Here is a 25,129-nt window from a genome sequence, read left to right as displayed (position 1 = left end):
CCCTAAAAAATTTCAACATATATTGTTAAAAATCCTCTAAATTAGACTCAAATTTAAATGAGCAAAAAAAAAAAAAAACCGCAATCGAGAAAAATATTAACAAATATGACATCATAATCGTAATCAGTTTTTAGGGGTTAAGGTGTAAAAATACCCCTAACGTTTTGGAGCAGGAGTAATTTTACCCCTAACGTCTAAAATGGTGCAATTTTACCCCTAATGTTGGAAGTCAAGAGCAATTTTTCCCCTAACGTTGATAAATTGAGTCAATTTGAGAAATAATTCATCAAACTGTCTTCTCGGTCATGAATCTTGTCATCTACACTTCACATATATGTTATTTTATCAGTAACAAATCACAAACATATGTTGGGATGTGAAAAAAATAAGAAAAAAATATTAAAAATATACTGTCTTTTGTACGAATTAGACAAAAAAAAAATCAAAAAATTCACCGAATTTATAAATATTAATCTCTAATTTTATTATTAAATTATAAAAAACATTATATCTAAAAATTGATATGCAATTGGTGCAAAATAAAGAAAAAAATGACTGTATTTTATAATAGTGTTTGAAATTGATCCAATTTATCAACGTTAGAGGTAAAATTGCTCTTGGCTACAAACATTAGGAGTAAAATTGCACCATTTTAGACGTTAAGGATAAAATTGCTCATGACGCAAAACGTTAGAGATATTTTTGCACCTTAATCCCAGTTATTAGCATCTTACCACTATACAGTATATGCATTTAGTTGAGTATTATAATATTTTATAGAAAAACAAAAAACGCAACCCTATAAATAAATAACCCATATTTGACATGGAAATCCGTATATATATTATTACTATTTTTGACTGCTCACCAACAGCAAGAGCACGTTAGATTATTGTATATAAAATGGATTTGATTCTCATTAATTAGACTACTGCTTCTGGATTAAAATATGTAACCGTATTTTTTTTTTTTTTTTTGTTACATCACTGAAGCATATCTAATTAAGCATAATTATAAGGGTAATTAATTTATTAGTCCCTATATTTTGACAAAACACACTGTTTAGTCCTTATATTTTCATAAACACATGGTAAGGTCCCTAACCTTTTTTTCAATGAACTGTTTAGTCCTTCCTTCTATTTGTTAGATTTTTTTTACCGTTTATGACTTCGGAAATGACTAAATTACCTTTTACTATTTACCTTCAAACTTTAGAAGAGAAAATCCAATTTAAAAGAAGAAGCTATTTGTATGGATAACAAGAAAAAAAAAGACCCAATGCTTACGAATTTGAACGATTAAGAAGAAAATAAAAAAGAAGAACACTGAAAGTTGATTTCAGATGCATTAGAGTTTAAAGGAAAGGAAAAGAAAAACGCAAATCTAAATTAACTAACAAAATCTTCATGAGAGTCTAACGACAGGGACTAAACAGTTCACCAAGAAAAACGTTAGGGACTAAACAGTTCATCGTGAAAAAGGTTAGGGACTTTATCATGTGTTTTTGAAAATACAGGGACTAAACAGTGTGTTTTGTCAAAATATAGGGACTAATAAATTAATTACCCTAATTATAAACATTATAATTGTCAAACTTAATTATATACGAGTATGATTAATATATATAATTGGATTATATATGATTGTTGTTGTTTCATTGATTTTTCAACAGATCTCATATCGTATAATCTCATATTGTATATCAACAGTCTTGATAAACCATTCATAAAACTACATTGTTCAGGATCAGTGGCGGAACAAGGATCCCGGATGACTCGGGGCTCAAACATAGCAGTAAAAAAAAATTAACTGTGCGGTTGACGGTAAATTTTCAAAATCCAGTACATTAGGGCTGGTCAAATTTTTTTTAGCCTCCAACGCATTAAAACTGTAAAAATGTTATCATTTTTTTAGAAACTAACATTGAACTAATAGAAAATTAAACATGTTTGCTTTTTTTTTAATGGTAAAAACATAATAAAAATGTATATTAAATTTGTCTACTTTTTTTTTTTGGCAGGCAAAGGAAGAAAAAAGCAAAAACCAGAAAAAAAACTTAACCCGGGATTAGCCTGGGAAAGCTAACCCTTACTTGATCAGCATAAAGGAATGACAAAAGGAAGTCCGGAGGCGAAAAGAAGGCGGAGGTCCCAAAAGCCCTTTCCTGGCCCTCGACCGCAAGGCGGTCGGCAACTTTATTCTGCTATCTGAACACATGCCCAAAGTGATAGTATCAAATGAAGAACATAGCCTTTTGATGCCTTTAATTAAATTTTGGCTGCCAAGATAAGAGAACATATTATTAGATATAATGTTCACAGCTTCAAGGTTGTCGGATTCCACACACAACCTTTTTAAACCCAGGTTCTTAGCGAGCCTAAGCCCTGAGAAGATACCCAGAGCTCAGCAGAGAAAGAAGAGCTCACTCATAGGTTCTGAGCAAAGCTAGACACCAAGCACCGCCAGCATCTCTCAAGACTCCACCAGCTGCGATCCTTCCATCCGAAAGACAAGAACCGTCAGTATTTAATTTAACAATTCCTTCCTCTGGTTTGCTCCACCCCAATACTCCACCAGCTGCGATCCTATGTATACTTTTTTTAATGGTAAATACATATTAAAAATGAATTCAAAAGTACAAAAATAAAGACTCCATTTAAATTAATTAATAATGGTAACATGTTTTTATAATTATTGAAAAATAAAATAAAAATAAATAAAAACTTTTTAAAAGAAAATGAGGTTGAAGGGAGTCGAACATAGGACCTCTAAAATAAAAATAAGCATCCTTAACCATCTTATCTACCTTTAAACATTGAAATAATACTACATAAAGTCAATATAATTCTCTCCAAAATATTACCCGACACCATTACTAAATCTTTTTTTTACTCAATTCTCCGGCCTCCTGCCGGGGCTCGAGCCCCCCTAACCCCCATGGTTTCGTCCCTGTTCAGGATCCAATGACCCGAGGCAAGCGTCAATCCTTTGATCCAAAGTTGGTGTAACAAGCAGTGGCAATAGTGGATGATTACGAGAATCAACCAAGCCACCATGAAATGCGGCTGAAGTATCTGGCATATCTTCAGATCTTTGATTAAGCTGAATTATCGGTTGAACTGTAAGTTGAATTACAGGATGAACAATTGAACTCTGAACATGAACCATCTTCTTACGAAAAGCGATCAACGTTCACCGCACCAAATGATATCTTTCTTTCTGTAATCCGCCACTTTTCAGTTTCCGATCATCTGAAACATCAACAATCATTAGAAAAGGGACCGGAGGTCCGACGAATCCTCTACTGAGAGGAATCCATTATCTCAAAGGATTTCAAAAGATTTTCTTGTGATTGGGGGTAAAGCCCCGCTTGCCGCTCTGGGCCTTCTTAGATTCTCTAGGCAGTTATTGCTGAACTTGGGCCGCTAGTTTCCGCACGTGGCCATTTAACTCTAAGGAGTGTGAGAATGACGTCATCCATATAATACTGTTTTGCATGATATTAGATGTCCCATGTTTAGCATTAAAATATTTTGGTGTTTCATAATATTTTTTAATATAATTTCTCCATTTTTATAATGTGATCACTGATAACTTAACAGTATTTTTTTTGCTTAATACATCATTTTCCCCCTGAACTTATCCAAAATAATTGATTGGCCCACTGAACTTTCAAAGTATCTCGATAACCCCTGAACTTGCATAAAATGTTCAGTTAGCTCCTTGAACTTGCATAAAATGTAATCAATTAATCAATCGTTTGTAAAAAAGTAAGTTAAATGCAGAAGGTATGTTACACGCATCTTAAAAAAGTAAAACGAGCAAGGTCGGGGTATGCGATTATCATATTAGAGAAGAAAATGTTTTATAGTTGAATAAGTAAGAAATTAACATGTTTTAATCTATTTTGTGAAGTATGTAATAACATTTTAAGACACGTGTAACATATCTTCCGATTTGGACTTACTTTTTTACAACCAAATGATTAACTGATTACATTTTACGCAAGTTTAAAGGGCTAACTGAACATTTTATACAAGTTCAGGAGGACACTTTTTAACTCATCCCTGTCTATTATTTATTTGATGCAACAAACATGCATAAGAAAACAATATAAAAGAAGCATAATTGTTCCTTGTTCCATATCAATTTCATATGTCTAATTCTGAATCCTTCTAATGGCAGCTTTCAATTTTCATTCCCTGCTGCTTGCAATTCTGGTCCTCTTAAACATGCTAAACACCGCCATTTCTCAGTCTGTCCTACAAATGCATCGCAGATCAGACACCTTACTTTATTGCAATAGCTGGAGGCTCTCTGTCGAAACCAACAACGGAGGTTACTGGGAAACCATTCCTTCCCAATGCTACAACTTCGCTGAAAAGTACATGACCGGAGAACACTACCTTTCTGACTCCCAAGTCTCCGCTTCCGACTCCCTTGCCTTCGCTCACTCAGTCAATTTCACCGGCCATGAGAAGGACGTTTGGGTGTTTGATATTGATGAGACTCTTCTCTCCAGTATTCCTCTCTACCAGGCTCGTGGATTCGGGTATGTATTGTTTTGGAACCAATTGAACCAAAAACTTGATGTAGCGTGAAATCGACTGAGAGTTTTAATCGTAAACTCACAAAGAATACAACCTTTTCAAGCTAAACTTGAAGGTTGAATAAACCCAAAACAAGGATGAACCTTGAGCTCCAATGGAGGCTTGAGATAAATTTCATAAAAGTTAGGTTTCATTACAAATAATGGAGCTTATATACTCTAACAAAATAAAAGGGAAAAGACTAAGAGCCCTTGAATAGGGTTTCTAACAAAACATAGGACAAGGGGTAGGATGGGAAGGGTAAAAAATGATGGCAACCTAGTAAATATTGGGTGATGGCAAAACAGTAATTAATCAAGGGCAGGATTGGTCCCCCCCAATGGTAGAACTTAGAGGAGAAGTATTCTCCTGGCAGGACACGCCCCGCCCCGCGTGGACCTTGGTACGCCCCGCGTGACTGAGCCATTGAGATGGGAGAGTCTTCGACGGGCACTTCACGCGTGGCGTTCCGGATTCACGCCCCGCGTATTGGAGCCTCTGATCCTGGTGGTCCTCGCTGAAGAACTTCACGCGAGGCGCCCCTGGTGGTACGCCCCGCGTAGTCGGCCTCCTGGACAATCTTCACTTCGGACTCAGGTTTCACGCCTCGCGTACTTGGAGATGCGCCCCACGTCATTGATCTCCTGGACAATTCTTCGGCAAGGGAGTCCTTTACGCCTCACGTCTTGTCGAGAACGCCTCGCGTGCCTAGCTGGTTAGCCCACTCTCGCTGTCCTCGTCTCTTAGCTCCGAGCTCGGGCTTAGGGACAGGATGCCCTCATCATTCTCCCCTTCTTTGAAAGAGTCGGACTCCGCCTCCGACGCCTTGGTTGGTAACGTTCCTTCCGGTTTTCAGAAGCTAAGGTCCTACACATTAAAAGAAGAAGACATCTTCCCAAGCCAATTAGGAAGGGTTAGATGGTAGGCATTGACACTAATCTTTTTGGTGATCCGATAGGGGCCATACTTCCTCGACCTCAATTTGCTACTAGGAGCATGCAGGAGGCGCTCTTTTCCCAAGTACACCGATCACCTCATCCCCCACCTCAAACTGCACATCTCTCCGGTGTTCATCGACTTTGGCCTTGTTCTTACTATTTTTCCCCTCAATGCTTTGCCGAACTTCTTGGTGCATTTGGTGGTAGTCATTGGCCAAATTTTGTGCCGCTACACTTTTCTTCTCTCCCTTCGGAACTTCCCCTAAGTCAAGCGAATGGTTTGGGGCTTTCGTGTACACAACTTCGAAAGGTGACTTCCCGGTGGTTGAACTCACGGCGGAGTTGTAGGCAAACTCGGCTTGGGCAAGCACATAATCCCACATCTTGGGTTTTTCCCGACACTTGCTTCTTAATAGATTTCCCAAGGTCCGATTAACCGCTTCAGTTTGCCCATCCGTTTGTGGGTGAGCCGTGGTACTAAACTTCAAAGTGGTGCCGAGAATAGCCCAAAGAGTTCGCCAAAAGTGGCTAACAAACTTGGTCTACCGATCCGACACTATGCTCTTTGGAACCCCATGTAATCTCACCACCTCCCGGAAGAAAAGCTTAGCAATGGCGGTGGCGTCATTAGTCTTCCGGCACAGGATGAAATGAGCCATCTTCGAGAACCTATCCACCACCACGAAGATAGAATCCATACCACGTTGAGTCCTTGGTAGTCCCAACACAAAATCCATTGAAAGATCCTCCCAAATAGTTTCCGGAACCGGCAGGTGCATACGTAATCCGGCATTGGTAGTATGCCCCTTGGAGGTTTGGCAAATTTCACATCGCTCTACGATATACACCACATCTCTCCTCATCCTAGGTTAAAAGTATCGAGAGCCAACTGCTTCCAAGGTCTTATCTCTACCAAAGTGGCCCCCCAACACCCCTCAATGTAGTTCCCGGATCACCCGTTCTCGTATGGACGTGTTTGGAAGGCACAACTAACTTCCCCTCATAAGGAACCCATCCACCAACTGGTATTCGCCTCCCTCGGTACCGTTCCTACACTTCTCCCACTCGCTCCCAAAGTCCGGATCGTCAAGGTACTCCCCCTTGATGTGCTCAAAGTTTACTAACTCCAAGGCTACTGTTTTGAGGAGTGCTACCCTTCGACTCAAAGCATCCGCTACTTTATTTTGTTGACCCGCTTTGTAGAGAAGCTTATAGGGGAACTTATCCACAAAAGCGGACCATCTAGCATGCATGGAACTCCAGAGCTGTTTCTGACTTCCCAAGTACTTGAGGGCTTGGTGGTCGGTATACAACATGAACTCCTTTCCAATGAGATAGTGCTCCCACTTCTTGAGAGCCCGCACTACCGCATAGAATTCCTTATCGTAGGTGGCCCATTTTTGTCTCGAGTCACACAACTTCTCACTGAAATAAGCAATAGGCCTCTTCTCTTGCATCAATACTCCCCCAACTCCTACTCCGCTCGCGTCACACTCAACTTCAAAGAGCTCATCAAAATCAGGAAATGCTAAAACTGGAGCGGTGCTTAGTTTTTCCTTTATCAATGCGAAGCTACTCTCTTGCTCGTCTTCCCACTTGAAGCCTCTACCCTTCTTCAAGCATTCGGTCATAGGGGCCACAATAGCGCTGAAATTCCGGATGAACCGTCTATAGAAGGTAGCCAACCCGTGAAAGCTTCTAATGACCCCAACGGTCTTCGGAGTCGGCCACTCCCGAATAGCTCTAACTTTCTCTTCATCCACCCGGATGCCATCCCCACTGATCACATACCCGAGAAACACTAAACTTTCCATCACGAAATCACACTTCTTTGTGTTGGCAAAGAGTTGGTTCTCCCGAAGTAACACTAAGACAGCCCGCAAATGCTCCACGTGTTCTTCGAGTGTCTTGCTATGGATGAGAATGTCATCGAAGTAGACCACCACAAACTTCCCAATCACCGGGCGTAAGACTTGGTTCATTAACCTCATGAAAGTGCTCGGTGCATTGGTCATCTCGAATGGCATCACTAGCCATTCATATAATCCATCACGTGTCTTAAACGCCGTCTTCCACTCATCTCCCGCCTTAATCCGAATTTGGTGGTACCCACTCCTCAAGTCGATCTTCGAAAAGACCTTGGACCCACCCAATTGGTCAAGCATATCATCAAGTCGGGGAATCGGGAACTTGTATCATATGGTAATCTTGTTGATGGCCCGACTATCCACACACATCCTCCACGACCCATCTTTCTTGGGTGTCAACAAAGCCGGTACCGCACATGGACTCATACTCTCCCTAACGTAGCCCATTCTTATCAACTCCTCCACCTTCTCCTTCATCACTTCACTCTCTTTGGGACTCATCCGGTAGTGAGGAAGACTAGGCAAGCTAGCTCCCGGCACTAGATCAATATGGTGTTGGATATCCCGTAGAGGTGGCAGCCCATACGGCAACTCTTCCGGAAAGACATCACGGAACTTATTGAGCAATCTCCCCACATCTTTCGGAACTTCCCCGTCTTCACTTCCTACCCCAGCCGTCGGTGTGCTAGATGATAGCGCGATGCCTAGTGGTAGAGTTTTCACGACGAAATGTATATATTATAAGTGTGGACTCTATATCTATGGATGTGATCTTTATAAATTGCTCTTAACTCTACTAGACGCTACGACTACTTAGGGGCAAGTGTACCCCGTCGTATCAAGTAATAATCCGGTTAAGACCGGGTATCGAATCCACGGGATTTATAATTACAAGTATTAGACGACTCGGTTTCGTATGTTATTTAAGCGACGATTACTTTGGGGTAAAGTAAGACACAACTACACACTATTCCTAACTATTGGGGACACAGATATATGTAGCTAAAACCCTATGAAGTGGGATGAATAATGATAAGTTATAACCACGATAAATAACGACTCTAAATGTATACGGATAATAATTTACTCTTGCAAAGATGACTAAGTGTAGTAGGACCGACCCGTGAAGCACTTAGACTACGTGATTCCTAGTCAAGGCATGTCTAATGCGGGGGAATTAGAAACTAGGGCTCGTAAGTTCCGTGGTTTGTCAATTCCTACGGTTTCCGGTTTGTCACTTCCGGTAGGGCAACACCTATATAACTCCCTAAAGATAGCCCGAATGGCATCGAAAATCGCGTTCTCCTACACAATAATCAATTATCAATATCAAAACAAGTAGCAAACACTAACACGTAAAGGGAAATAGAGATTATAAATCATGAAATTATAAATATGAAATGTATATAAATGGAATACAACCAAGCCTAGTACATAAGAAGAGTACAAGCTAATTAGCACGTAAAAGGGGAGAATCCGCCCTTGAAACTAGCTAACCGGACTCAAAGCCGTCTCCTAGGTCGTGGAGGTGGAACTCTCGAGCTTGGTGACGAATGGTGGAGCGGAACTTCGATGGAATACCGAAACTACCGAACAAGCTCTCGAGGTGGAGAGTTTAGCTACAAAAACTGAATCTATACTACAACAATAATCAAAATAAGTATAGTTTGCTCTCTAGTGTGTAATTATTTCTTGGTATCAAATGAAGTTCAAGAGCTTCCTATTTATAGACATCAAGCAAGGGCAAGTTTGTAACTTCACAAAGTACAAGTATGGAGCAACATTATTTGGTGCAGAAATCCCATGATACGCCCCGCGTAGGTTGGTCTACGCCCCGCGTAAGTGCCCATTCCGTCAAAATCTCCTGCATGTGGACCAATTCGTTGTTTTGTTGTCTCAAACACGCCCTGCGTAGCTAAAGTACGCCCCGCGTGTTTGAGTCTCTGAAGTTTTATTGCTTGAATTGGAGCTTTTACACCGTGCGTAGCTGAAGTACGCCCCGCGTAAAAGAGTCTCTGAGTTTTTATCATTGAGGAATTGCCTGGTACGCCTCGCGTGTATGGTTATAAGCCCTACGTACGAAGAGTTGACTCAGGGAGACAGTGCAGTCTGACTTTCAGGATTAGGCCAATCATTTCCGACATGTGTCATACGCCCCGCGTAGGGTGGCATACGCCCCGCGTATGCTGAGTCAATTCCACATGGCGCCTGCGGATAAGGCAATTATTGCTGACAACATGTTTCACGCCCCGCGTAAGGGATTGTATGCCCCGCGTATTTGAGTAGATTTTTGCTCCTTGCTCGTACCTGAAATACAAATCTTGCGAGCCGAGTTAGCTTGACGTTTTTATTTCCTAAAAATATGAAAAATTAACTGAAAGTACGAGATTTATTTTTATTTCTTTATTTTATCAAAACACTTTATTTTTATAATTAAACTTATTTATTCTATCCAAAATCAACCCGTAAATCATGCTAAAAGATAGGGGTAAAATACCCCTATCAAACTTCCTCGGACTTTAAAGTTTTACTTGTCCTCAAGTAAAAGAAATCGAAAGACAAGGGATTGAGAAAATTAAGAAACAAACCGAAGGTTGGTTTTGCCAAGTGCGTGATTTCAAAGTTATGGTTTTGTGCAAAGGTTTCGGTAAGTACCTACGCAAACAATTGAGTACGAAACTTGTTTGAAACCTCCATGATCAAGATTTAATAGACAATATTAACGGGGGTTGATTATCTTTTGAGAACCCGATAGTACCTCACCGAGGGATTTCGCTCTTACGCTCAATTTTAGGTGAGTCGGTGTTTTAGCACTCTTCTTTGCACTTACTCGAGATCATGTTGAATTTGCATTTTCATCCGGGTTTTTCCTCCTAAAATATAGTTAGGCAATATTAAAAATGAACCCGGATGGGGGTTGTAATGTGGGTGGCTTCTTTAGTGGTTAGTTTAAACAAACTCGAGTTCAAAAATACCGTTTTGTGATTGCACCGTATCTTTGTTTATTTCGGCCTTGGCGAATTTTACAAAATATACTTCAAAATTGCTCGGGTGGAGCTTGAGAATGCCTTTTTATTTTTATCGTATCCTTTGTTTTCATAGAGGCACAAAAACAAAATTTTGAAAGCTTATGGTGCTCATTTGCTAAGGCCGTGACTTATTTCGGGTAATTCGGGTGCAACTTGGTTATGTCGGTATTTGAACAAGAGGAAAAAGGGTTAAATGTTTAAACGAGTATTAACAAAAAGGTTGGTTAATAGGCTCGAAGGGGTTTCCTAATGTTCAATGAAAACGAGAAAAAGTAAATTAAGAAAAATTAGCCTAAGTGGGTTCGGTTTATCATCTATTGCCTTTTTACCAAAAATAAGTGTACTTAACCCGGTATTGGATGCAAATTCTATGAGTCGAGTGAAGTCAAAGCTTTCGAAAAATTGTGAAAGAATTAGAGTTCTCGTACGAACTCTTTTAGGCTCAAAAATACCTCACAAAGATTCGGGTTTAAATTGTGTACTATCAAGTCTTCGCTAAATTCTCAACTATCCCATTTTTATTTCCTTTTTAAAGTTTATTATGAAGATAACATTCGGGTTAAGCCTCAATGCCTTAGTTGAGTACTAAGCTAAGTTTTGCACAAATTCGCTAACTTTAAGATCAAGACTAAAATCTCTTAATTGAATCATTCCTTTATGTTCCGACGCTTTTAGTTTTTGATGACAAATAACGAAACTTTGATTAATTTCCGAAGGAGGGATAACGTGTCGGGAAAATTTTAAAGAGTAATAAGTGAGTTTAATTATTTTGTTGCTATTAAATTTTTATTTTTGTTTTTGGTAGTGCAAACCAAACTAAAAGTGCGGGGTTGCACGACCCTCCGCGTTATTTAAAATGACGCCTATTCCAAGAGCGTCGCAAAAAGAAGTCAAAATAAAAACAAAAATAAAGGTAAGGAAGGAAAAGAAGACCCTTCGTGGTCAGGGACCCTACGCGAGGCGTGCCCAGGGGGGCGCCCCGCGTAGGGTAGCGTTTTTATTGCTTTTTGAGTCAGAGACTCAAATACGCGGGGCGCAGGAACAGGGCGCCCCGCGTGTTTGATTTTCTGAACTTTTTTAAGCATAAAAATGGGCGGTACGCGGGGCGTCCCATGGGGTACGCCCTGCGTGGTGTTATTCTAAACAATAAAAACGAAAATAACGAAAGGACAAAACACAAACGGAACTTAACGATTTTAATTAGAAACAACATCGTACATTAAAAACATAAAAATAACATAGGAAATAACAAAAGAAAATACATAAAGAAAACATAAAAGAGAAAGAAAAATGGAAACTATGGTTGTGGTGGAGGCGGATTGTCATGGATGTTGACGTGGGTGTAGAAGGCGTTGGTGAAGGCGTCAAAGTTAGCCCTATCCGCTAGCCTTTGAGCCTCGAGGGCATCAAAACGAGAGTCGAGATGAGCCCGATCCCGACATTGGTTATCCTTCAAAATATCCAACCGAGCATAAAGAGAGTTAAAATCATGGAGGGGTGGAGGACTAAAATTGAGACCCAAGCTTGAGTCCGAGTCACCTTCCGCATTGGAGTGGGCCGCCCCCGAAGTCTCGCCCGGGCCGGAGGTCGAACGGTTAAGAGACTTAAAGGCGTTCTTCTCCACGGGCCGAGGCAAAAGGCTCGGGAGGCGATCGAGGGCAGCTTCACCGAGAGCGGTGAGGGCGAAGATGGTGATGAGGTGGCCAAAACCGAGCTTGGCCCGCTTTCGGATGGGCGTGGAGTGGAGTTGAGCAGCCACATGATAGGCGAGGTCATAGGTGAGCCCATTGCCACAATAGTAGAGGGCCAACAGTTCGTGTTTGTTGACCTTAGAGGTCTCAAACTTCCCCGAGAAGTAAAATGAGATGAAGCGGTGGAGAAGTTGGAGGATAGGGTCACGGATGAGCGATGGGCGGAGATTGGAGATGTGATAGTTGTCGGACCCGGTGATGGAGGCCCAAAACTCATGGGCGGCAACGCCGTCGAGCCAACTGGATCAGCCCCCCTCCGTTTGGGAAGTGAAATGGTGTTGGAGCCATTGAGTGTCAATGGAGAAGGGGCGGTTGTGGAGGCGGAAGTTGAAGAGGGCGGATCCGGGGACGTTGTTGGAGGTGAGGGTGGTGTAGAACTCCACCACTAGTGACGGGTATACCCGCCGATGCGTAGAGTAGATGTCGTACCAACCGAGGGCACGGAGGCGAGCTTCGAAGGGAATGCCCAAATCATATTGATCAAGCACGCTACGTTGGATATAGGGAAGCTCCATGATAGTGGCGGCACAAAGATCTTTGTACCTTTGGGCCTCCTCCTCGGTTAGGAGATGAAAAGGAGCCCGGTATTGGTGGGTGAGTGGTGGAGTTTCCTCCCATTCGGGAGGTGGAGGTGGCGGTTGGTTTTGTGCGGAACGGAAGGATCGAGCCCGAGTGGACCGTGGGGGGCGTATGTCGGCGGCTCTTTTTCATGCCATGGCAATAGTGAGGAATGGAGAAGGAGTAGAAAGAGTGGGAGAGAAGTGTTGGGGTAATGAGTTAGGAAAAAGAAGGAAAAAGGAAGGATATATATAGGAGGGAAGTGGGGATCCAAGTGAAACTCGGATCCCCAGGAGGGGTACGCGCGGCGTGAAGTGGCCACGCCATGCGTATCCCACCTCTTGAGTGCTAATTACACAATAAGGGCGCGGTACGCGGGGCGTACATGGGAGTACGCCACGCGAAGTGCACCTCCTGCCCTTTTTTATGGTAGAAAAAGGCAGGGACGCGGGGCGTACAAGGGAGTACGCCGCGCGTAAAACGGAATGTGGAAAATCTTTTTCGGTTTTTTAGAGGTATTTTGAATTTTTTTGGAGTTTTGATTATTAATGAGGTGTTAATGTTTTTTATGGTTTTTATGTTTAATGAATGTTTTTGGGTGTTTTAATTTTGAAATTAAGAGGGTAGTTAATGTAAATTTATTGTGGACGGAGGTTGAGGATTTGAATTTGAAATGATGGAAGTTGATTGGATGGAAGAAGAGGTGGAGTGGAGAAGTGGGAAAGATTTTTGGGGAAGATAAATGATGGGAGGTTATGAAGGAAAAGCTGCCATGGGGAGTTGTGATTCACAACTCCCCGAGGATACGCGCGGCGTACCCTAGGGTACGCCCCGCGTGTCCTCTTAGTGGCATTTATTGGGATTAATTTTAAGATACGCGGGGCGTATGGGGTTATACGTCCCGCGTACCTTAAAATTTTTGGATTAATGTGAGATTTGTTTTTCTTTTAATTTTATAGAAACTAAGCTAAAAATAAAAATGACAGCAAAAATTAAGACACAAGCGAAAATAAAATGTAAAACAATAACTCAAAAAGGAAAAATAAAGAGAAGAGAAAGGAACAAAAAATTTATAATACATATAAACAAAAGGGTTCGAGTAATTCAAACCGATGCTACGTTTATAGTCGAAGTAGCTCGACTTTCTCACGCCGCGGCTTAGGGCAAGATGTCCGGGTTGGAGCTTGATGGGTCCGAACTTCTATTGTTGAGGAGCGTTATCACCTGTCCGGATTCCCTATTCTTACCCCGCGGGTTCTGTTCGGTGTTTGCCGGGAGGGTTCCTAGTGGCCTTTCTTGTTGTTGATGGTTTAGGTGGGCCACCTGGCGGCTAAGATCCCTGCAAAACACTTCGCTATCGGAAAGACGGGTTAATATGTCCTTCAACAAGGACATGACCAATTGGTCGTGTACATTATTGGAAGGTGGAGCGTTCCGATTACCGGGCGTGGCTTGTGATTGCTCGAGCCCGTTTTCCCGAAATTCCTGCTCAAAGCCGGATGGGGGCCTCAACACGTTATTATTATTGCCATATGACAAGTTCGGGTGTTGGTACCAAGGCCTCCATCCGCCGTTATTATTATTATTATTGTGGTGAAAATAGGAGTTCGGATGGGAATTATACCTTTGGTTGCCGACAAGCCGATCCTCTTGCCATTGCACACTTTTCCTTGCGAGCTCATGAATGAGCTCGTAGGCCTCACTAGCTGACTTCCGAAATAGATCCCCACCTGCAGCGGAATCAACAGTCTCACGGTTAGTGGGGGTTAACCCGTGGTAAAAAGTGTTTACCAAGTCGTGCTTTAGGATGTCATGGTGGGGACAGTTTTGGAGCAGCTTCCGGAACCTAGCCCAAGCTGCGTGAAGGGCCTCGCATTCCAACTGCCTGAAGGATGTGATATCGGTCCGTAACTTGACTGTTTTCGACGGCGGGAAATAGTAGGAAAGGAACTCCTTTTCGAGCTCCTCCCATGACGTGATGGATCCCGCCTCCAATGAGTGTAGCCATTCCAACGCATGTCCTGTCAATGAAAAAGGAAACAATTTTAGTCTCACAGCCTCAATGGGAACACCATTTTGCCGAGAGGTATCGGCACACATAAGAAATTTATCTAAATGCTCGTTGGGGTTCTCATGGAGTTCCCCTCCGAATTGGCCACATTGTTGTATCAATTGGATCATTCTGGTCTTGATCTCGTATGTATTGGCCGGGATCGTGGGAGCGACAATGCCATTACGATTTTGGGGACGATGCGGAGCAAGGATCTCCATCATCGAACGCGTATCATTGCCCCCGCGGATGTTGTTCACATGCGGCCTTGGGTTTCCGTTGGGTTGGTTGACCTCGGCGTTGGGGTTTGCCATTCTCTCTTTTCGAATCCTACAAAGAGTACGTTCAATTTCGAGATCAATAGGAATAAGAGAATCAATTTTCGATCGGGTGTGCATAAAGTAAAAAGGAAGTATAAAAGGTTATCAACAAGAAAGAATAATGTTAGTCAAAGTATATATAAACAATTTATACAAAAAGAATGCTTAAACTAACAATGAAACGTTTTTCTCTAATATTGTAGGAGATTATAAATCCCCGGCAACGGCGCCAAAAACTTGATAGCGCGACACCCAGTGGTAGAGTTTTCACGACGAAATGTATATATTATGAGTGCAGACTCTATAACTATGGATGTGATCTTTATAAATTGCTCTTAACTCTACTAGACGCTACGACTACTTAGGGGCAAGTGTACCCCGTTGTATTAAGTAATAATCCGGTTAAGACCGGGTATCGAATCCACGGGATTTATAATTACAAGTATTAGACGACTCGGTTTCGTATGTTATTTAAGCGACGATTACTTTGGGGTAAAGTAAGACACAACTACACACTATTCCTAACTATTGGGGACACAGATTTATGTAGCTAAAACCCTATGAAGTGGGATGAATAATGATAAGTTATAACCACGATAAATAACGACTCTAAATGTATACGGATAATAATTTACTCTTGCAAAGATGACTAAGTGTAGTAGGACCGACCCGTGAAGCACTTAGACTACGTGATTCCTAGTCAAGGCGTGTCTAATGCGGGGGAATTAGAAACTAGGGCCCGTAAGTTCCGTGGTTTGTCAATTCCTACGGTTTCCGGTTTGTCACTTCCGGTAGGGCAACACCTATATAACTCCCTAAAGATAGCCCGAATGGCGTCGGAAATCACGTTCTCCTACACAATAATCAATTATCAATATCAAAACAAGTAGCAAACACTAACACGTAAAGGGAAATAGAGATTATAAATCATGAAATTATAAATATGAAATGTATATAAATGGAATACAACCAAGCCTAGTACATAGGAAGAGTACAAGCTAATTAGCACGTAAAAGGGGAGAATCCGCCCTTGAAACTAGCTAACCGGACTCAAAGCCGTCTCCTAGGTCGTGGAGGTGGAACTCTCGAGCTTGGTGATGAATGGTGGAGCGGAACTTCGATGGAATGCCGAAACTACCGAACAAGCTCTCGAGGTGGAGAGTTTAGCTACAAAAACTGAATCTATACTACAATAATAATCAAAACAAGTATAGTTTGCTCTCTAGTGTGTAATTATTTCTTGGTATCAAATGAAGTTCAAGAGCTTCCTATTTATAGACATCAAGCAAGGGCAAGTTTGTAACTTCACAAAGTACAAGTATGGAGCAACATTATTTGGTGCAGAAATCCCATGATACGCCCCGCGTAGGTTGGTCTACGCCCCGCGTAAGTGCCCATTCCGTCAGAAATCTCCTGCATGTGGACCAATTCATTGTCTTGTTGTCTCAAACACGCCCTGCGTAGCTAAAGTACGCCCCGCGTGTTTGAGTCTCTGAAGTTTTATTGCTTGAATTGGAGCTTTTACGCCGTGCGTAGCTGAAGTACGCCCCGCGTAAAAGAGTCTCTGAGTTTTTATCATTGAGGAATTGCCTGGTACGCCTCGTGTGTATGGTTATACGCCCTGCGTACGAAGAGTTGACTCAGGGAGACAGTGCAGTCTGACTTTCAGGATTAGGCCAATCATTTCCGACATGTGTCATACGCCCCGCGTAGGGTGGCATACGCCCCGCGTATGCTGAGTCAATTCCACATGGCGTCTGCGGATAAGGCAATTATTGCTGACAACATGTTTCACGCCCCGCGTAAAGGATTGTATGCCCCGCGTATTTGAGTAGATTTTTGCTCATTGCTCGTACCTGAAATACAAATCTTGCGAGCCGAGTTAGCTTGACGTTTTTATTTCCTAAAAATACGGAAAATTAACTGAAAGTACGAGATTTATTTTTATTTCTTTATTTTATCAAAACACTTTATTTTTATAATTAAACTTATTTATTCTATCCAAAATCAACCCGTAAATCACGCTAAAAGATAGGGGTAAAATACCCCTATCACTAGACTTCACCATCACTACATAGACCGTTTGTCTCTCCCCACACTCGTTAATAAATGCCTTGTGAGTTGGGCAAACGATCAAGGTAGACTTTCCTTTGTCATTGGTCTCTCCCACTAGAGGTGTTAGCACATATCGAACTCCATCCTTTACAAACCGATAGGTGTTCTTCTTTCCGGCATGGGTAGCGTCTCGATCAAATTGCCACGGACGCCCCAATAATAAGTGGCAAGCATCCATCTCCATGATGTCACAATAGACCTCGTCTTGGTACGCCCCGATCTCAAGGGGTACCCTACACCTTTGGGTAACCTTCATCTCACCTACGTCCTTGATCCACCCCACACTATACGGACTAGGGTGCACCTCAATAGTTAATCCGAACCTTTTGGCTGCCGTGTCACTGATAATATTCTCTTGACTCCCACTATCAATGATCACATTGCACTTCACCCCTTGCACTAAACATCGGGTTCGGAACAATTGATGTCGTTGATCCGACTCCACCTTACTTGAGACCAAAAGTCTTCTCACTACATGTATGGCTTGTCCACCATCATACTCCCCATCATAGTCATCATCAATCGGCTCACAACACACATCCCCTTCATCATCATATTCCTCATCGTCTTCATACCCCTCAGCCATGTTGGCGCTTCTTCTCTTGGGGCACTCATTGGAATGGTGGCCCGGTTCATTGCATCGGAAACATTTGAATGGAGCCGGCCTCGCATAAGGGTTGTTGCCCCTAGGGGGTTGTGTCGCCTTAAAAGGCCTCACATCTCCACTAGGTGCTTTTCCCGCACTTGGCGCCTTGGGATCGCTCGAACTTGCAATACCCTTGCCCTTATCAATCCCCTTGGGAGCTCCTCTCCCACCATAAGTACCTTCAGCCCCGGTTCTCCTATAGCCGTCACGCCCCCTCAAGCTCAACTGCGACTCGTCCTTCAATGCCAAGTTACGAGCGTCTTGGACCCGAATCACCATTTGCGTTCCAATCCGGTCCTGAATGTTGTATCTCAATCCTTCAATATACCTTGAAGTCTTTTGGCTTTCGGCTTCCGACAAGTTAGCCCTTGCCGAAAGCCGCAAGAACTCCGAGGTGTATTCGTTCACACTCCTTGCACCTTGTGAGCAATTTCGATAAGAGCTGTAGATGTATTGCTCGTAATCGGGTGGTAGAAATCTCTCTCTCAACATCGACTTCATTCTAAGCCAAGATCTAATCGGCTCCCTTCCTCCTCTTCTTCTCCCTTTTTTAACATTATCCCACCAAACTGAAGCTCCCCCTTTCAACCGGTAAGCTACCAAACGGACTTTCCGATCCTCCGGTATTCCCGCATAATCAAAGAACCGTTCCACCTCTAACAACCAATCGAGAAAACCCTCTATGTCGAGTTCTCCCCCGAATGACGGTAAGTCTACTTTCAATTTGAAGGCGTCGTCCCTCTCAAAATTGCCTTCAAACCCCATTCTCACATTCGGCTCGCCCCTATATCCGCCTCTTTCATTACCCCGACCCCCATACATGTCATTCAAACCAACATTCTCCCTCTCATAACCACCTACAACATCATTATGCACAATATCCATATTCCCGACACGCACATGCGCGGGACCAACAACATCATTCACATGCACATCATGTCTAGGTCTATCATGCATAGCATTATCATCCATCCTAATCCCCATATTCCTAGCAATCCTAGGCATATCGTAATCATCAAACAAGTCCCCATCACTATCACTATCCACATTTCTAATGATTACGGGATTAGTCTGCCTTACCTCTTGAACCCGAGGGTCCATGGCTTGGGGTGCATAAGTTCTCCTTGGTGGTGGTGTCGATTGTCGGTCAAGCAGAGGACGGGCTTGTTCTTCTTGCCGCCGGTGAGGCTCTCCGGTTAGGAGAGCTTGTGTATTGCGGGTTGTTATGGTGAGTTCTTCAAGGATGAGACGAATATCTCGGGTACTCGTGTCGTTCTTCTCCTCTATCGCTTTTAGAGACTCCGTGATATGCTTCACATTACCTTCTAGTGTCTCAACTCGTTGCTCCATGGATCCGGTGGCTTCGTTTGTGATACGTGGTTGAACCATTTCTGAGAAGAAGTCTTCGGAAGGAAAACGACTCGGCTCTGATACCAACTGATGTAGCGTGAAATCGACTGAGAGTTTTAATCGTAAACTCACAAAGAATACAATCTTTTCAAGCTAAACTTGAAGGTTGAATAAACCCAAAACAAGGATGAACCTTGAGCTCCAATGGAGGCTTGAGATAAATTTCATAAAAGTTAGGTTTCATTACAAATAATGGAGCTTATATACTCCAACAAAATAAAAGGGAAAAGACTAAGAGCCATTGAATAGGGTTTCTAACAAAACATAGGACAAGGGGTAGGATGGGAAGGGTAAGAAATAATGGCAACCTAGTAAATATTGGGTGATGGAAAAACAGTAATTAATCAAGGGCATGATTGGTCCCCCCCTAATGGTAGAACTTGGAGGAGAAGTATTCTCCTGGCAGGACACGCCCCGCGTGGACCTTGGTACGCCCCGCGTGACTGAGCCATTGAGATGGGAGAGTCTTCGACGGGCACTTCACGCGTGGCGTTCCGGATTCACGCCCCGCGTATTGGAGCCTCTGATCCTGGTGGTCCTCGCTGAAGAACTTCACGCGAGGCGCCCCTGGTGGTACGCCCCGCGTAGTCGGCCTCCTGGACAATCTTCACTTCGGACTCAGGTTTCACGCCTCGCGTACTTGGAGATGCGCCCCGCGTCATTGATCTCCTGGACAATTCTTCGGCAAGGGAGTCCTTTACGCCTCGCGTCTTGTCGAGCACGCCTCGCGTGCCTGGCTGGTTAGCCCGACTCTCGCTGTCCTCGTCTCTTAGCTCCGAGCTCGGGTTTAGGGACAGGATGCCCTCATCAAAACTTAAATATATTATATGTAACAACTTAGAGATTTTCATACATTTGATTCATATATGTTACTTTTGGAAATAGATCGGAACCTTTGGAAGCATTAGCACTTGAGGTGTCAACGGATATAGATTTATTTGATTTACCTGCTTTATCAGCAAGTTTGGAATTTTACAACGAGCTACTTGAGATGAATTTTACAATTGTTCTTTTGACTGGACGGACTGAAGATTTAAGAAATGGGACTGACGAAAATCTCCTTAAAGTTGGTGAACAAACAGAAAGTTCGGAAATAGCAATTTAACAAACTTTTAACAAGAGGAAATGAAGCATGGTCCTAAACAAATTGTGTCAAACAGATAAACTAGCAAAACGAGCAGAACAATTATTTGATGCAGAAGCAAGACATAATGAATAAATCCCATTATTACTCTGGCCTTGAAACGAATTTTCCCTATTGCCAAATCCAGAAAAAAAAAAAAAAGAATTCAACAGAAACATGGTATGAATTAGTAAGAGTATATACTAATAAAATATTATGAGAGGGTTTAGGAACAAACTTTATTTTACGTAATCTACACGAGAAATAAAAACTTTAGACCCATTACCAATTTGATGGTGAGTTGCACTTAGACCTGTCTATGAGTCTGGGTATTCGTCCGGCCCGTCCAAGTCCATATCTTTTGGACCAGATTTGGATAGTATAAATTAAGCTTAGGTTCAGACCTGTTAAAACCCGTCTATTTTTTGGGCGGGTTTGTGATTGATTAAAATAGCACGGACAGACCTAGTCCGGTCCGTCTATTAATATTAACTAATTAATTTATACATTTATATATTAAATATTTACTTTTAAATATAAATTTTATTTTTTATAATTAAAAATTATGTATATATATTTAGGTGATATGGGTTGGATTTGAGATTTGATTTTTAAGCCCAAACCCAATCCGGACCGAGTCCGCTTAAATCTATAGTGGGCTGGAGAGGACTTGGACGGAGTACTTTTATGTAAAAGCCCAATAGATTCCGGCCCGGCCGGGCCGAACCCATGGCCAGGTCTAGTTTGCACTTGAGTCCACAGGCCAAGGTTGATTAATCGAGGTACTCGTAGCCAGGGGCGGAACCGGGGCTCAAGCCCCGCCAGGCGACTGTAGAATTGAGAAAAAGAAATAGGGAAAAATACGAAAAAAATGTCTGTGGTTTGCCCATTTTGCAAATAGAGGTATGTGGTTTAAAAGTTTACAAATAAAGGTCTATGGTATGTTTTATTTACAAAACAAAGTATTACAATTACACAGTTAAGTTTTAATTACAACTAAAGACATTTTTATCTTAAAAAAAAATTATTCTTACGTATCAGCAAAACATAACCCCCGAAAAAAACAACTTTCTAAATCGAAACAATAAATAATATGGTGGAATTTTATGTTTTTTTATTAATCTGACAGTTTATGAACTAAATTGATATTTAAATTCATTTTACACCGTTTCAATTTGATTTTGGGATCTGTGTTTTGTCAATATATAAATATAATTGAAAAAAATTTAAAAAACGCGCTTATTGTCATCAATGACTTAAAAGTTTAATTTTAAATACTTTGTTTTGTAAAATAAGCATACCTTATACCTCTATTTGCAAAATTTTAAACCACGGACCTCTATTTGCAAATAAGGTAAACCACGGGCATTTTTTCATACTTTCCACAAAAAAATAATTTAGTAATGGTGTCTGGTAATATTTTGGAAAGAATTATATTAACTGTATGTAGACATGGGCATGGGCTGGTGAGCCCGCCCAGGCCCAGACCCATTTAGTCGGGCTTGGACACATAAAAATGCATTCAGGCTCGGCTCGGCCCAAGCCCGTATAAGCCCGTCAAAAATTGGGCGGGCTTAGGCTTTACACATTTTGCATCGGGCCAGCCCGGCCCGGCCCGATATAACATATATATTTTTTATTAAATATATTATATACTTATATAAATATTAATTATAATTTATAATATAATTTTATAAATGTAAATGAAAATATTTAAGGTTTGCTGCTTCTAAAACCTTAAATATTTTATGCCGCACAGCAAAACACAAAGAGAAGATCCATTGTTGAATGAAACTCTCCCCTCCTTCACCGCCGCATCCTTCACCGCCGCAGGAAACCCATGTCTGCAAATCAAACACCATTTGATTCACTCAAGCTTCAGTTCAACGAGCTTCAGTTCGAATAAATCCTTAGCAGAACATGCTGAGGAACTCAACATTCTTCTTAGTGCTGCTATGACTAATCAACAAACTTGCATCGACGGTTTCTCTCGTAAAAAAGTAATACTGATAAAATACATAATGACATTTTAAATTTAATTATATATATTTTTTTAAATATATAGATGGGCTTGGACGGGCGGGCTTGGGATTAATATCTCAGGCCCGAGCCCGAGCCCGATTAAATTTTTTGCGGGCTGGGCTGGACTTGGGCTCATCAGGTTTTATTAAAAGCCCGACAGGTCCGGCCCGAACCCGGCCCAGCCCGCCCATGTCCAGGTCTAACTGTATGTAGTATTACTTCAATATTTAAATGTAGACGAGATGGTTAAGGATTCTTACTTCTATTTGAGAGGTCATATGTTCAACTCCCTTCAACATCATTTTCTTTTAATGTTTTTCTTTTACTGATATGTTTGAGCTTCGGGTCATTCGGGATCCTGGTTCCGCCACTATTCGTAGCTACGTGGGATTGAGGTTAAAAGGAGTTATCTAGGAAAACATTTAACTGAAGAATAGTTCCTTGCTACTTGTCCCGATGGATGATAGTTGTGACATCTGAGATGAGGAGAGGAGTTTGTGCCCAACCGAGTAGTGAAATTAAGTCCAAAATTTGTAGTATTGTTGAATTGAAATTGCCCAAATGGATTCGAATGTGAACTGAAGGACTGATTTTGTCCATGAGACCGACAAGGATGCTAATTGCTTTATACGGTGGTTTTCAACCTATAAGTGAATTTAGTCTATTACTTTTAAATATAGACTTATTAAATTGAAATTTTATGATAATTTTAATTCTCAGCTTAAGATTTTAATAAATTTAGATTAACAATGAAAAATATTGTTGATTTATGAAGCTAATTGCAAATGTTTATGTCTCAAAACATATACAACCCATAAATTTATAACCTAGCTTATTTTGACCATGAGAGATAATTGTTAAAAATAACATATTGGTCAAATAAATATTTTTTTTTTTGGGAAAAATTAGAAGTTTGAGCTAAAATAATAAAAAAAATAATCACAATTTATAAAATTAACAATAATAATATTATATAAAAGGAGTAGTAGAAAATTTTCACCAAATTTTTTTTTTGGCACATATGTCTTTTCTTACTATAAATACATTTATTTTTTTTAACATGAAGCGTTTTTAATCGGCTTAATACATCATTTGTCCTCTGAACTTGTCCAACAACGTTGATTGGTTTCCTGAACTTTTAAAGTATCCTGAGAGCCCACTGAACTTACATAAAATGTTCAGTTAGCCCCTTGAACTTGCATAAAATATAATCAATTGATTACTTTGTTGCAAAAAAAGTATATTGAATGTGGAAGACATCTTCCACATATCTTAGAATGTTATTACATAATTCAAAAATAGATTAAAAAGAAAGTTATTACTTGCTTAACTATAAAACTTGTCTTCGCTAATATTAAAACCGTATACCTCCGATATTGGTCGTTTTACTTTTTTCTTAAGACTCGTGCAATATACCTTCCGCATTTAACTTGCTTTTTTTTAAAACCGGGTGATCAATTGATTACATTTTGCACAAGTTTAAGAGGTTAAATGAACATTTTATGCAAATTCAGGAGGCTATCAGAATACTTTAAAAGTTCTGATGAGGGCATCTTGTCCGCAAACATGAACCCGGATACTAAAAACGAGACACGAGGAGAACCATTGGAGGAAAGCAAGAGCAACGGCAACCAACCAAGCACACGGGGCGTGTCTAAGAGCGCGCGGGGCGTGGGGACCCCTATTTCCGAAGGAAAGCCCAGCGACTCATCTACGTGGAGCGTCCCAACTAGTACGCATGGCGCGGATAGCAGTTTCAGACGTGAATCACCTCAGGAGGTCAAGTACGCGGGGCGTATCCTCCTAGACACCACACGTGATCCGCACCAGTTTGAGTCACCAAACTCAGGAGGTCAAGTACGCGAGGTGGATACCCAGACACGCCACGCGTGGAGTCCGTCTTCATGAGGCTCCCAATCTCAGAGACTCATATACGCGGGGCGTATCCCAGGTGATGCAGGGCGTGCTTCCGGAAGAAGACTTCTCCACCAAGTTCTTCTTGTTGGGGACCATTTTTCTGTTTCCATTGGAATTACTGTTTTGCCACTACTCCTATTTCCCAACACTACCCTTGGTATTATCTTTCCCAAATTGACCCTCCCCTCAATGCTAGCCTACAAACCCTACTTGGGGGGCTTTAGGGTCATTTCTCTTATTATTTGGGAGAGTATTTAAACTCTTTTGTTTGTAATATGAACCAACTTTGATAATATTGAAATTAAAAGCCTCCATTGGAGCACCAAGGTTTATCCTTGTGGGTTTATTCAACCTTCTAGTTGAGCTAGAGAAGTTTGTAATCTTTGTTGGTTTATGATTAAAACCTTCACCCGACCTCAATCTACATCAGTTGGTATCAGAGACGAGTCATTTTCCTTTCCGGAGACTTCTTCTCGGAAATGGTTCAACCACGTATCACAAACGAAGCCACCGGATCCATGGAGAAACGAGTTGATGCGCTAGATGGCAAGGTAGAGCACCTAACGAAATCTCTAAGGGCGTTGGAGGAGAAATATGCCACGAGTACCCGAGATATCCTTCTCTCCATTGAAGGGCTAAAGCTTGAGGGTCGAAACACTCAAGCTCTCCTCACCGGAGAACCTCACCGGCGACACGAGGAGCAAATCCGCCCCCAACTTGAACGATAACTAACACCACCCCCCTAGAAGAAATTATGCACCACAACTAATGGACCCTCGGGTTCAAGAGGTAA

At 41.6% G+C, this 25,129-nt stretch overlaps 1 protein-coding gene across 1 annotated transcript in view; it reads left to right on the top strand.

The window, feature by feature from the left end:
• Window positions 1-4,232: 4,232 nt before the first annotated feature.
• LOC136203891 (acid phosphatase 1-like) overlaps window positions 4,233-25,129 on the top strand; it is a 47,424-nt gene continuing 26,527 nt past the window's right edge. The window contains exons 1-2 of the mRNA XM_065995107.1: window positions 4,233-4,552; window positions 20,160-20,344. Of these exons, the coding sequence (XP_065851179.1) occupies window positions 4,233-4,552; window positions 20,160-20,344 (505 nt within the window). The remainder of the gene's footprint in view (window positions 4,553-20,159; window positions 20,345-25,129) is intronic.

This window comes from Euphorbia lathyris, chromosome 8 (assembly GCF_963576675.1).
Source record: "Euphorbia lathyris chromosome 8, ddEupLath1.1, whole genome shotgun sequence".
Classification (NCBI taxonomy): domain Eukaryota; kingdom Viridiplantae; phylum Streptophyta; class Magnoliopsida; order Malpighiales; family Euphorbiaceae; genus Euphorbia; species Euphorbia lathyris.
Note: the sequence above shows the minus strand (reverse complement) of the source record. Positions and strands in the feature narration are given on the sequence as shown.